This window comes from Macrosteles quadrilineatus, unplaced genomic scaffold (assembly GCF_028750875.1).
Source record: "Macrosteles quadrilineatus isolate MER2022 unplaced genomic scaffold, UCM_ALF_1.0 Scaffold_3__2_contigs__length_128488019, whole genome shotgun sequence".
NCBI lineage: Eukaryota > Metazoa > Arthropoda > Insecta > Hemiptera > Cicadellidae > Macrosteles > Macrosteles quadrilineatus.
This window is the reverse complement of record NW_026542596.1, coordinates 29,722,603-29,735,849: the sequence shown is the minus strand read 5'-3', so window position 1 is coordinate 29,735,849 and position 13,247 is coordinate 29,722,603. Positions and strand designations below refer to the sequence as shown.

Sequence of the window (13,247 nt, the reverse complement as noted above, 5' to 3'; positions counted from 1 at the left end):
GTTATTTACTGAAAGTTTAATCCAAAACTAAAGGGAGTCATTTATATCATTAATGGCTCTTATCGTAGGGTAATGAATTCAGTTTTGAGAGAGAAACACAGAGACTTTTGACTGTTGGAAATAAAGTAATATTTTTTTAGTCATTGATCTGTAATCTTCATTATTTTTAGTATCCAATATTTAGTCAAAGATTATAAACTTTCATATAGTTTTTAATCGTAAAATGAAATTAAATTGAAATAAAATTAGAAGACAGTTACTAGAATCTGTGATATGTTATAAAGCTTTAAATGAAAGAATTTGTTACCTTAGGTTAAGAGGAAAATTTAATAGTTTATCTGTGATTAGTTACTATGCGCCAACAGAAGAAAGTAATGATGAGGATAAAGACAATTTTTATACACAATTAGAAGAATTAGTTACCGATATTTCAGATTATGATACGCTTATAATGTTAGGAGATGCAAATGCCAAAATAGGTAGAGAAGATATATGGAAAAGTGTAGCTGGAAAAGAAAGCTTACATGAAGAAAGTAATGAAAATGGTGTGAGGTTACTAAGTTTTGCTTGCTCCACAGACTTATTCATAGCAAGTACCAAATTTCCTAGAAAAAATATATACAAACAAACCTGGGTATCACCTGATGGACACACAGTAAACCAAATAGACCATGTCCTAGTAGATAAAAGACATCTGAGCTCAGTTACCCAGGTAAGAAGCCTAAGGGGAGCAGAATGTGGCACTGATCACTATTTAGTCTTAATAAAAGTAAAACAAAGATTAAAAATAGAAAAGAGAAAAAAGAATAAAGCTGAAGAAAGAATATTGTTTGAACCAAACAAGATAAAGGAATACCAAATCGAACTGAAGAATAGGTTTTCGGTATTAGCACAAGACACCGGAGAGGATGTAGAAAGAGTATGGGAAACCATTAAGAAAGGGGTCAAAGAATCAGCTGAAACAGTCTTTGAAAAAAGTAAGATTATTAAAAAACCATGGTTTAACGAAGAATGCCAAAAACTTGTTCAAGAAAGAAGACAAGCGAAAAAGGAAACACTCGCAGATAACACGGCGGAGTCAAAGGCAAGATACCAACTCCTAAATAGAGAAGTAAACAAAACACTAAGAAGAGAAAAAAGAAAGTATGTAAACAACACTCTATTACGAGCAGAACAGGACTGCAACCAAAATAACTCTAAAGACTTCTACAGAAGAATTAGGTTTTTCCAAAAAGGTTTTAAACCAAATGTAATAGGCGTGAAAAATCGAAATGGAATAGTAACATGTGAGCCAACTGAAGTTTTAAAAACTTGGAAAGAGTACTTTTGTGAACTATTGAACTGCAATGAGGATGAAGCAAGGAATATTGAAGATGAAGTTTTGGCAGAGGAGGAAGAAGATCAAGGAATCGAAGAAATTCCTTGTGCTGAGCCCACAATGCAAGAAATAAAGGACGTTTTAAAAACATTCAAAAATGGCAAAGCTCCTGGTGAAGATGCGATCCCAATAGAATTAATGAAAAATGGAACCGAAGAACTTTTCATCCATCTACACAAACTGATTCTACAAGTATGGAAAAGCGAGAAAATGCCAAAAGAGTGGACTGAAGCAGTAATAGTCCCACTGCACAAAAAAGGGGACAAACTAGAATGCAAAAATTATAGAGGTATATCCCTTATAAATACAACATACAAAATACTATCTAAACTTATCTTAAACAGACTCAAATGCCATGTAGAAGAAATAGTAGGAGACCACCAAGCAGGTTTTATGAAAGGGAGATCAACAACAGACCAAATATTTATTCTAAAACAAATAACCTCAAAGTATTGGGAATACAACAAAGATATATATGTAATGTTTGTAGATTTTAGCAAAGCTTACGACTCAATAAACAGACATAAACTGTGGAAGATGATGAAAAAGTATGGATTACCTAATAAAATAATTCAGTTGGCAAAAATGTGTTTAAATGAATCCAAAGGGAAAGTAAAAATAGGGAAAGAATATACAGATACATTTAATATAAATACCGGAGTGAGACAAGGTGATGGTCTATCGCCATTATTATTCAATATAGCACTAGAAGAAGCTCTCAAGAAAACAAGAAATAGTGAAGGAGGGGCAAGACTTACTGATAAAATAAACCTTCTAGCATTCGCAGATGATGTAGCCATTGTAGCTGAAAACAAAAATAATCTCAAAGTGCTAACAGAAGTACTAATTAAAGAAGCAAGAAAAGTGGGTTTACAAATAAATGAAAACAAAACCAACTACATGAAAATAAGTAGGCAAGATGACGAGGAAGACCACTTAGAAGTATTAAACTATAGGTTCCAGAAAACTAGTATCTTTAAGTATTTGGGAGTGATGATCACAAACAATAATAGAGAAGAAATAGAAATTCAGAGCAGACTCACAGCAGCAGAAAGATCATACTGGAGTTTAATAAAATTATTCAAAAGCGCCTTATTACTTTTGAAAACAAAATTTTGAGAAGAATTTTTGGACCAGTAAAAGAAGGAAATGCATGGAGGATAAGGAAAAATAGAGAGTTAAAAGAATTATATGGTGAACCAGATATTGTGGGAATAGTTAAAAGTAGGAGATTGAGATGGATGGGCCATATTAACCGTAGAAGTGAGAGAGAGATGGTGAAGATGGTACTCAGAGGTATACCAGAAGGAAGGAGACCATTAGGTAGACCAAGAATGCGATGGGTTGATGAGGTGACGAAGGACTTGAGAGGAATGGGAGCAGACTTGGAGCTGGCAGAGGATAGAAGAGCTTGGAGGCACATGGTTGGCGAGGCCAAAAACCACCTAGGTTTCCAATGGCCACAGGAGTAAGTAAGTAAGTAAAATGAAATTAGATGAACGTGTGAATAATAGGTGACCTTTTTATGGCTATAATACGAGTATAAGGTTTTCATACGTATAACATACATATTTTATAAAATCATATATAATGGTTAATCTCAAGCAAACGTTTTTGGTGAGTAATCCTCAGGAATATATGCAGCCTCAAATTGTCCAAATAACAATGAATAATTATATTGGCAACACGAACCAGTGTTTCAAGAAGTTGTTACTTGTTCTTAAAGTCACAGCCACAAGTGCAAGATGATTGTAACAATAATGACACTGCAGACAAAATCATTGTTGTACCTTGCTGTATTGCAGTCATCGTTAGCTGCATTGTACCTTCGTTACAACGTCACAATCCAGTGTCATTAGGGACAAAAATACACGAGTTGTGTACTACTGTAAAACAGTGAGGGGTTATGTTGACAATAGGAGCTCCAACTTAGTAACAGTGGAGGATCAAAAGTACAGTACAAGAAGGTTTTGTATGTCAAACCAATTTGACAGGTTTTCATTGTATAGGTTGTTCATTGTTGTAGGTTTTGTGTTTTTTGTTCAAGTAGTTCTGTAAAGATGTGATATCTGCAGAATATTTAAAAGAGGGTTAAAGAGGAAACAAGAGGAGCTTGTACGGTTGGTATAAACTCTAAAGGTTAGAGAGCAGAACATATGTTCTGTACTCCATACTTTATCCATCTATTCTATGGTTCTATATGGTAATATGCCTGATGATAAAGACGATACCCGAAGTACAAGTTCAGAACCAAACTTTAGTTGTAGGACTATCAAATAACAACCCCTGCTAAGACTGTCTCTTAATTGGAGTATACAACTTTACGAAAAGCCATGTGATCTTTTAAATTATTACCTGTAATCATGAATAATGCAGTAATATAAAAAGAACATGACGGTAGAAACATATTTCGGTACTTTCCTGTTAAAGGACACATTCATTATAATTGATGATTTTTTTCTCGATATATCGATATTAACAAATTGAAACATCAGGTGACAACTACGATAAATATTGTTCAGTATCAACCCCTGAGCTATAATTCTAACTGGAGGTAGGACTGAATGTCAAAGATGCGTGTCGCCAGCCGCCATGTTTACGTGAGGTGTGAGTTATAAGAAGCCATGTTATTGGATAAGAAAACTCACTGCTATACCAACCTAGTTATAGAAGCCATGTTATTGGATAAAGAAACTCACTGCTATACCAACCTAACAAAATCAGCGACACGCCTTTGACAGACTTCTGCCATGGCAGTGCTACCTCCAGTTATAATTTTAGCTCAGTGGTATCAACAAACAATAATGAAATGAAACTGTTCTAAAAAAGAACGTAACATAACTAACCAAACTTGCTACGTGTAACATTTAAAAATCCCGCGTGTTTAACTTGACTTTTCTGTTATCAAACGGAATTTTTAAATGGTACAGCGAGTTTAGTTTGTTATGTTAGGTTAGCTTAGAACAGTTTAATTTCTTAATAATAGGTTATTTTGGCCTAAACAAGATCAGTTGTTAATTTGTAATGAATCGGAAAAAAATATCGATATATCGAAAAAATCATCGATAATAATGAATGTACCCTTTAACAGGAAAGTACCCATATTTCATTGTTGGATTAAAGTTTTGAAAATGAGAGCTAAATACTAGTCAAAATTGTAATAATGATGGTTAATTTGATTACATGTATTACCATTTATTTCAGTCAGGATTGAATTTAACGATGGTGATCCAATTGAAATTGTTATGTTTGCCGAAATACAAATTACAAGTTCCATTGTCACACCATTGTAACACCAATTATTCATTTTTCTGCCTTTAATACTTTTAATTGAAATGGTGACCATACGAAGGTAGGTATTTTAACCCAAAAGAATGAATGGAGATAGACAACAGAAATTAATATTTAAGTAGTGGTAACTAAACTAATACTTTTGTTTAAAAAATGAAAAAAAATGAAGTCCCCTAAACAGTTCAGAATTGACACTTCATTACTGTACCCACAATAAAAATGATTAATCAATTGTATTGCAACTTGGGTAGTGTTCACAGAGGCGTCCACAAAATACTTCATTTCCTTGATAGGATTAAAGCTTGGACATTCGAGGCTCATGTTGATGGATAAATGCAAGGCTGAAAGAGGTCGCAATTCTTCTGACAACTCACCAAAGTTACGAACTCAATTAATGTCAGTCATTAGTTGCAGAGAACAAGATGACAAGAAGATGATGCGAATGAGTGTGTTGAAACGTCGACGGCGTCACAACTTGTCAAGGACGTTGAACATATCTCGGGACATCACAATAGACCTGACGAACTTTGCAGATGTGAGTGAAAATATAGACAAATCTTTTTACCTTAAAATGTAGACTTTTGAATACCAAATTATACATCTAATTTGTATGTACCATCTGTACCAATTTGAATAAGCCAATAATGGAGTGAAATTTGCGCAAAAGTTATATTTTCTCTCTCAATTTTAAATTATTCAATAGTTGATATGACATTAAAAACGATAAGTTAGTTTTTAATTCATTTAGCTTGGTTAAAAGCTCGGTTTTTATTCGAAATAAAAAAAATAAATAATGTATCAGCACTCTCTGATGGTAGTTCCAATTACGTTCAGTTTTATTCTAAAATTAGCCACAACCCTAATATGGAGAAAGGACGTTTACGTAAAGATAACATTAAGCGTTGAAGTATCCATAGTAAAAGCTCAAAGTAATATTACAATTGAAAAAATAATATACGACTTTGTAACAAGTTAGGATTCAATACGAAGTTTGACAGAACATTGATGGAGTGTTGCTGCAAACCACTGTCTAAACTAGGTCAAACCAGGATTTCATTTTCGCTCACACAATAGCAAAATGAAATGTCAATCCATTTACATCACACAGCTTTAACTTTGTTTTGTAACGTGGTGGGTTCACAGAAGAGAATAATCTGATTCTTTCTAGTGTATAAACCAGTTGTTTGTAAAACACTGTTTAATATGATATTACAACTATTTTAATGGAAAGCTTAACTGTAAAACATATAGTTTAACGTTTTTTGGTTTAATGAAACATGCTGTACATTAGAAGAACTTTGATAACTCAATTGAAATGCGAGTAAAGTAAATGCAAATCAAGCAATGCAATTGTAGCTTTTATTTTGATGCCATACTAGATTAGCCTAAGTCAAGTAACCTTTTATGGCTACTTCCGGATCCTAAATACATTATTCCCTATGCCTTACAAGGACTTCATTGAAGCAAAGATCACATTGCACTCATCCTAGGCCTAACTGTTTCAAAACTGATGTAATCCTAGTTAGCCCGAATGCAATGTGTGTAGCTACAGGATCGTAGACAGATAATGATTATGTTTTTTGCAGTCTTACTACTACGGCGACATCACTATAGGCACTCCGGGTCAGCCAGTGAAGATCAACTTCGATACAGGATCTTCAGACTTCTGGGTCGGTTCAGCCTACCTCTGTACCTCATACCCTGAATACTGTAACAAGTGTGAGTATCTACCATGGGTGCTTCCAGAAAGTTGTAACGGGGAGTGACCGAAAGTTTGTGGGTCCGGGAAAAAGCCATCTCAGTTGATTTTTGAAAATTAAATTACCAAAAACAATGTTTGAATATGTTTTCAAGATGATGCACAGTAAAAAAATAACGTGGTTAATTTTTTCATAAAATATGACTGCATCATGCAACAGCTATTGCCTATTATCTTTCCTGTTCCTCTTTTGTGTTGTTTGGTACCTCTAGATTTGGTTGCTAACCACCGCGATTGAGTTCACTGTTAACTTTAGATTAAGCCGCATTGAAAACTCACAGCGAGTAGCTACATCATAGCCGCGTGAGTAGAATAGTTATAGCTGTTGAGTGTTGAGTAGAGGTAGAGTACTGCTTTGGTTGTAAGCCAATTTATCCTCAGTAATATGGAAGTGTCCATGAACATGTCTATTAAATGGCGTTCAGGGTCACTTCCATATTGCTAAGGGTATAATAATAAACTTTTGGATGAGATGGTGTTAGTGTTTGTGTACCGCTAGTCTGTGTGTAGTTAAAATTTGATTCCTCAACTATCTACTTCACTCTTAATCACTCAGATCAGATACAATGTTTATAGTTATCAGGTGGACATTCCGTGTACGACCACGATCAGAGCTACAGCTACCAAGAGGACGGCAGACTCTGGCGTATTGGTTACGAGGACGGCTCCTTCTACAAGGGGTTCATATCTAAGGAAGATTTTGAGGTGAGATTCCGGGATAGCTCATCTTGATTCCTGATAAAATTATTAGCTTTCAAAACACTCGAAGCTGAAATAGAGTTCACGTGAAACCTGCAATTGCTAACAGGAAAGCTAGAAGTTCTAATTAAACTAATTTTTACTTATTTGCCAAAAATATGCTCTTCAGCCAAATAAAAGTTGGAAAAAATATGACGTAATATCATCATAATCATCACTGTAACTTCACCACTGAGGTTCACTAGCTCTCCACAACAGTGTCTTTAACCCCCACAATCACTATCATATGTTTGTAGATAGCAGGCGCTGACGTGGAGGATCAGCTGTTTGCAGAGGTGATCACCATCAACCACGCAGACAGTACCTGCCAGGAACAGTATGACGGTATCCTGGGCTTAGGCTACCCTGACTACGGCTCTACTAATATACTCCGGAGAAACCTCCCACTGCTCAACATGGTGTGTCAGGGAGTCGTTGACGAGCCCATCTTTGCCTTCTACCTTACCCAGTAAGCATCAATGCTTTTGGTAGAAGATTCTAACAATTGATCTCAAATAGATATTTTAAAATTTACGATTTGATGAGATAGAAAGTAAAGATATCAATATTGACTTTTGAATTCTCAATAGTCAATGATATTATTGAATAGCTGAGTGGTTATATTTATACCTGGTAGACGGTTTCCAATTCAACCCTGAGGAAAGTCAGTAGCTTATTGATGATTTGTAACTAAATCCAGCTGTCCTCAATAATTGGGAATTGGTAATTGGATAATCAATGATTCTGTCAAATACTGTATAATAGATCGTCATAGTCGTGATGTTACAAAAGACAAGTATTTCAATTATACACTCATAATTAGGTTGTGATACACCCATTTATGTTTTAAAAACATTTCTTGGTACAGCGTGTACTTAGACCTCAATTCCAGTCAAATATAGAGTCCCAAAATCTTGATAAAATGTGCTTCGTTGTCCATTAATGTAAGTTATTCCCGAGTGTTTATTTGTAAATTTAATGTTACATGGACGACCCACCACTCGGCCGTACCTGGTGCCCGGAACCCGAACTTCCTCTCTTCTCATGGTTACCAGAACTTCCAGAGTTTCCTTCCTGGTTACCCACAATCCCGAACTTGTGGGGTTGGTGGTGCGACTCCAAGGAGGATGAACGCTCAGCACAGCTCGTGATCGGGGGCTTCGACCCTGACCACTACACTGGGGACCTTGTCTACTCTCCGGTAGTCTCCAGCAAGGCATGGCTCATAGCCGTCCAAAGGTAGGACAGTTCTGGAATAAAAGTAGATTAAACATCAACATAGTAAAGTACGATAAGTAAAGTGAAGTCCTGCAACGAAAGAAACTTTATAAAGTTAAAAAGTATACAAAATATACCTAAAGTAAATTTCAGACATAAAAGTAATCAAATACCCCCGCCGCAGCAAACCTGCAGACTAAGCGAATTTCAACTTGTCTGATTACAGTTTTACTAAAATATTTCCATGAATAAGACATATTATTCCCTATTTAAATAACATTAGATTTAACAAGTGCTTAGGTTTGCTGCTACGGGGAAGGTAAAAAGTGTTTTTTGACCACACATCAATAGTATAGGATGAAATAAATAAATTCGCCAAATTTTATCAATATATACCCATAAACAAGTAAACTACAACAATTTTCATTTTCCCCATAAGAATAACATGGGAATTTTTAATAACACTATTATTGGATTTTCTCCGTGACCGTTAGGCATACAACAGCGCTTCAATATACTAAATTATTTCTTTTTTTAAGCTCTACAAAACGTTTTAGAAAGAAATCGCAAAGTTTTTTGTTTTTAGGTTAAAAAATGGGAAAACCCCATTTTTACCCCATAAAACCCCCCATAATCCCCCGTTCCCATGGTCCGATTATGCTGGATCGCGAACTCGTTCGAATAAACCTCACGTTTGTACCAAATTTCATCAAAATCGGATCATTTTTGCTCGAGTTATCGCGCTAACGGACACACATATATATATTTATATAAATATATATATATACATATATATAAATACTGTATATATATATATAAATATATATATATATGAATTTGAACGGATGGTGTTTTTGGCCTCTAGGGACCTCAAAATGAAAAATTAGATCGGTCTCGGGTCCAGGTCTTACCATGAGTACTACGGTAATAGCTTATTCCCTATATGGGAAATTCGCTAAAAAGACACTGAACAGATGAAGACACTAGTAAACCTTCGCAAGTGGTTGTTAAAACGAAACTACAATATGTCTTTGACATTAATTCCTATTGACTCCTTTTGCAGCATAAGGAACATTAGTGAATCAGATGGCAGCTTTCCTTTTTTACCTTCCAAGGTTTTGCATTTCTCCCCAACTCACGTCCTTGATTACTGAAACCTTTTTTTTTGTTTTCCCACTTTCCTACTTTCAGCGGGAATCCACTTATATGAATATTTCGTATTGCTGACTTAAATGCAAGGGAATTATGTTTTCATGTGCTGAGCTAAACACAAAACTGCATTATTATTGAACTACTGATTGTTCTAATTTAAAAGTAAGTATGGTTTTTGTGTATGTTGCAGGGTGTTTGTCAAGGATCAAGAGATCAAAGGACACATGATGGCTTTAGTTGATTCTGGAACGACTCTCCTGTATCTTCCAAAGCAAATGTTCAACATGTTTTCCAGCATAGGGATGCTCGGATCACAAGACTACTACGTAAAGTTACAATGTTTTGTGAAGTCCATCGTCCTGCTTTACTAGTGCGTGTAATACATCTAAGCTTGTTTACTATCTTAATATTTAACATATAGCAAAAGTAATCTTACATGAGTATGTCTTATATTTAACACATTCAATGCCAGCTCTCACAAAGCCTCTCATACAAAGGAGTGTGGTGGCTGGTAGGCAAGTGCTAAACATGGTTGATAGCTAACGGTTGATATTATAATTGCTTTAGAACTAACCTGTTTTAAATTTAACTGGGTCGGCTGGAATTCACTAAATCACTTATTATATCAATCCTACTAATTTCAGTTGTTTACACTAATTAATGCTGCGTTAAATATTTTTGGCGTTAACCTAGAAGAGATGCCAATAAACATAGAAACTGCCCAGAGGAAATAATCCTTTGCATGCTTAATTAATTCGGCAAATTCATTTTGTGCATTATTAATGGAGTGGTGGAAATTTTTGAAAAATTTCAATAATTAAAATACAAATTAATTCAATAGTTCAATAATTAAATGAAATGTTTATTTCTATTTCAAATTATAATTCTGAAAAGCCTAATTTATATTTACCACAAAGAAAAATTAAAAACTGGAAGCTAAAATATTAACCTAATTCACAAAGGTTAGGTAGAAAATAGTTAATTATTATATTCATCAGACATAATGATTACATGTCAAAAACAGTACTAGGTGGTCGGATGTGGAGTTTTAAAACACTCTCTTGTGCAATGAAGGTTTGCTTCGTCCGTAAATTGCTTAAATTTTAATTTCAAGGATTTGGTAGGAACCTTTCTTGGAGATGACGGATGAGTTTTGTAGAATTAGTCAACCCGTCTACTTCCCTCTTCTCTCCCATTTGATGACATTTGATAGATTTACATGATTTTTATTTCGCTTTAAATACGTCATCAGCGCGATAATTTAGAATCCGGTTTTGTTTTAAATATAGGCCCTACTCGTTTTGTATATAGTACGACTCATTAATAGGAGTAAATCTCAATATATCATATCAATCTAAACAATCTTAGTTTAAAGTAATACATTTTTTACCAATAGTTGTGGCAATTTGTCCCGTTGCATAACTGAAAATAGGCATGAATTTAACTAATAACAATTAACCTACCAATAAAGTATTAAAGTATTAACATAAGCTGCTTAACTTTAGCTAGAAATGAATAACTTTTTCCAAAAAATCTATATATGTTTAAAAAGGAAATAATGTAAACAAAAATACTATGTACATGATAGTTTACAAACTTAATTAGATTGTTTATAACACACAGTGTGTTAAATAAAATAATTCATTAGTTTGATTATTTAGATAAGTTTTAAAATATTTATCTAGACAAATAAATTTACATGTAACACAAAAAAATTTCAGTGTTAAGAAATTAAAGTTCTAGATTATGTTAACCAATTTGAAATGTATACCTATTAGTTAGCAATTATTATAAAAATATATTAGCCTATATTTGCTATGCATATTATAATCACAGCTATTTAGAAGATTATTTATTTCCAGTTTGACTGTGCCAAACTTCACATGCTACCAACATTGACTCTCGTCATAAGTGAAGTTAAAATGACCCTGGAACCTTCTGAATATGTGTTTAAGGTAAAACAAACTTCTGTTCATGAACGAATATTTGTAATAATCCTAACTAATTCTCTGTGAATGCGATAGTACTCTGCTTGCCCAGAATGTATATATGAATTGAATTTGTTAATATACAGTATAAGGTTAAATACTAAACATCAACCATATATTGGCAATATGTATAACATGTAGATACATAGAGGAACAAACAGCGTTTACTTTTAGCTCTAAAAACACTGAAGAAGACTCATTGACTCGTGGGGTGTGATTACCGCCTCAAGGTTGCAGAAGAGATTCATTCTTATAGACATTAAGCCTCTAATCTTCTTTAGTTGGATCAAATCTTTTAAAACCCCTTTTGGTATAAAAGGTTCATGCCACAGATGTTAATGCCTTACAAATCAAACTATTGTCACAAATGGGCGTTCGTTAGGTGATACTATCACGAGAGTGACCTTAAGTTTTCCGCAGTAATTAAGGTGAAGAATCAGAGCTATGTTTATTTGAAGTTTGATGAATTGCCTATTTTTTTATTGTGGCTGAATTCGGGGTTTACATGTTTTTAATTAGGGTGATTGATGAAAGAGATATGACCCATAGGAAAAGAAAAAAAATTTGTGATGAAATCTTTACCTTGATTGAGAAAGAGGTATCTATTGAAACAAAGTAAGTTCTTAATTCCAATGATTGTCTCCAGGTTCGACCAGGTGTCTGTGACGTGGGGATTAAGCCGTCTGATAGCGACAGTATGTTCATCCTTGGCGATGTTTGGATGCGCAAGTACTACACAGTGTTCGACATGGGCAACCATCGTGTGGGCTTTGCCAGAGCCGTCTAGGAGTTACCCATACCCAAGTCAGCGACAAAAGAGAAGAACTGTCAATTCTCACAGTAGAGCCTTCTACCATTGACTATAACATACTAGGAGGCTTGGCGTAACAACTAGAACCGTTCTGAAGGAATGAGTCATACAACTGACATTCTTTTTAGATAATATTGTCAGCCTACAGAGAGATTGGGATGAAAAAGTAGTTGAAAACCCCGCAATGAAAGTGGACTGTTGTGATAAAGAAGAGGTGTAAACTAATTGATTAAACTTAAAAAAAAACACAGTGTTTCTTTTTCTTGTCAAGTCGTTGAAATAGTTTTATTTTATGGGTAACATTTGTTGTATAAGACATGACTGTAGCTCGAAACAATAATTATAAAATTATCCTAACTCAGGCTAGGTGTAGATAGTTGAGATTGACGGAATTGACCACGGGGACTTCTGCTCGTGCTCTACCACAAGATTTGCTCGCTGCCTAAAATACAAATGCAAAACACTACGATCTGTAACAAGTCTTATGATTTCTTGATCGACCAACATTATGTATTGATATTTTTTTGTTATCCAAACAAAGGAATAATACATTTGTCAAACTGTGAAAACTGAAGTAATTTGGGTAAGAAGGTTGTAGTCGAATAAACATTTCGTTAAGTCGCTTATCTGGCGAAAGTTGAGAGAGAAAATTTGGATTTAAGTGCTGTAAAGCGACACGTCCTTTTATCATTTTTAATTCTGATCTCCCTCTCTGTGTATAAGTTGGTAGCTGAGTGGTTATAGTGTTTAGCTGGTGCTTTTTTACCAAAAAAAGCTAGTTCACTTTACTATATTCTTTCTTGTCCAAAAGGTGCTAAGAGGAGATCAAACAGAGAGTGTGAAAGCCGTCCATACCCACATGTTTTGTGGATATGCCGGGAATCGAACCCGTACCCCCGCAAGTCCGAGACT

The 13,247-nt window shown here is 34.6% G+C and overlaps 2 protein-coding genes across 2 annotated transcripts; both read left to right on the top strand.

Moving 5' to 3' along the window:
* Positions 1-2,661: 2,661 nt before the first annotated feature.
* On the top strand, positions 2,662-7,639 carry LOC128989068 (uncharacterized). Its single transcript, XM_054410925.1, has 5 exons — positions 2,662-2,846; positions 4,985-5,204; positions 6,256-6,388; positions 7,012-7,133; positions 7,424-7,639. The coding sequence occupies exons 1-5, from the start codon at positions 2,662-2,664 to the stop codon at positions 7,637-7,639; spliced, it is 876 nt and encodes a 291-aa protein (XP_054266900.1).
* A 512-nt stretch (positions 7,640-8,151) lies between these two features.
* LOC128989067 (gastricsin-like) lies at positions 8,152-12,311 on the top strand. The gene is made up of 4 exons (XM_054410923.1): positions 8,152-8,405; positions 9,727-9,862; positions 11,399-11,491; positions 12,171-12,311. The coding sequence occupies exons 1-4, from the start codon at positions 8,152-8,154 to the stop codon at positions 12,309-12,311; spliced, it is 624 nt and encodes a 207-aa protein (XP_054266898.1).
* Positions 12,312-13,247: the final 936 nt, after the last annotated feature.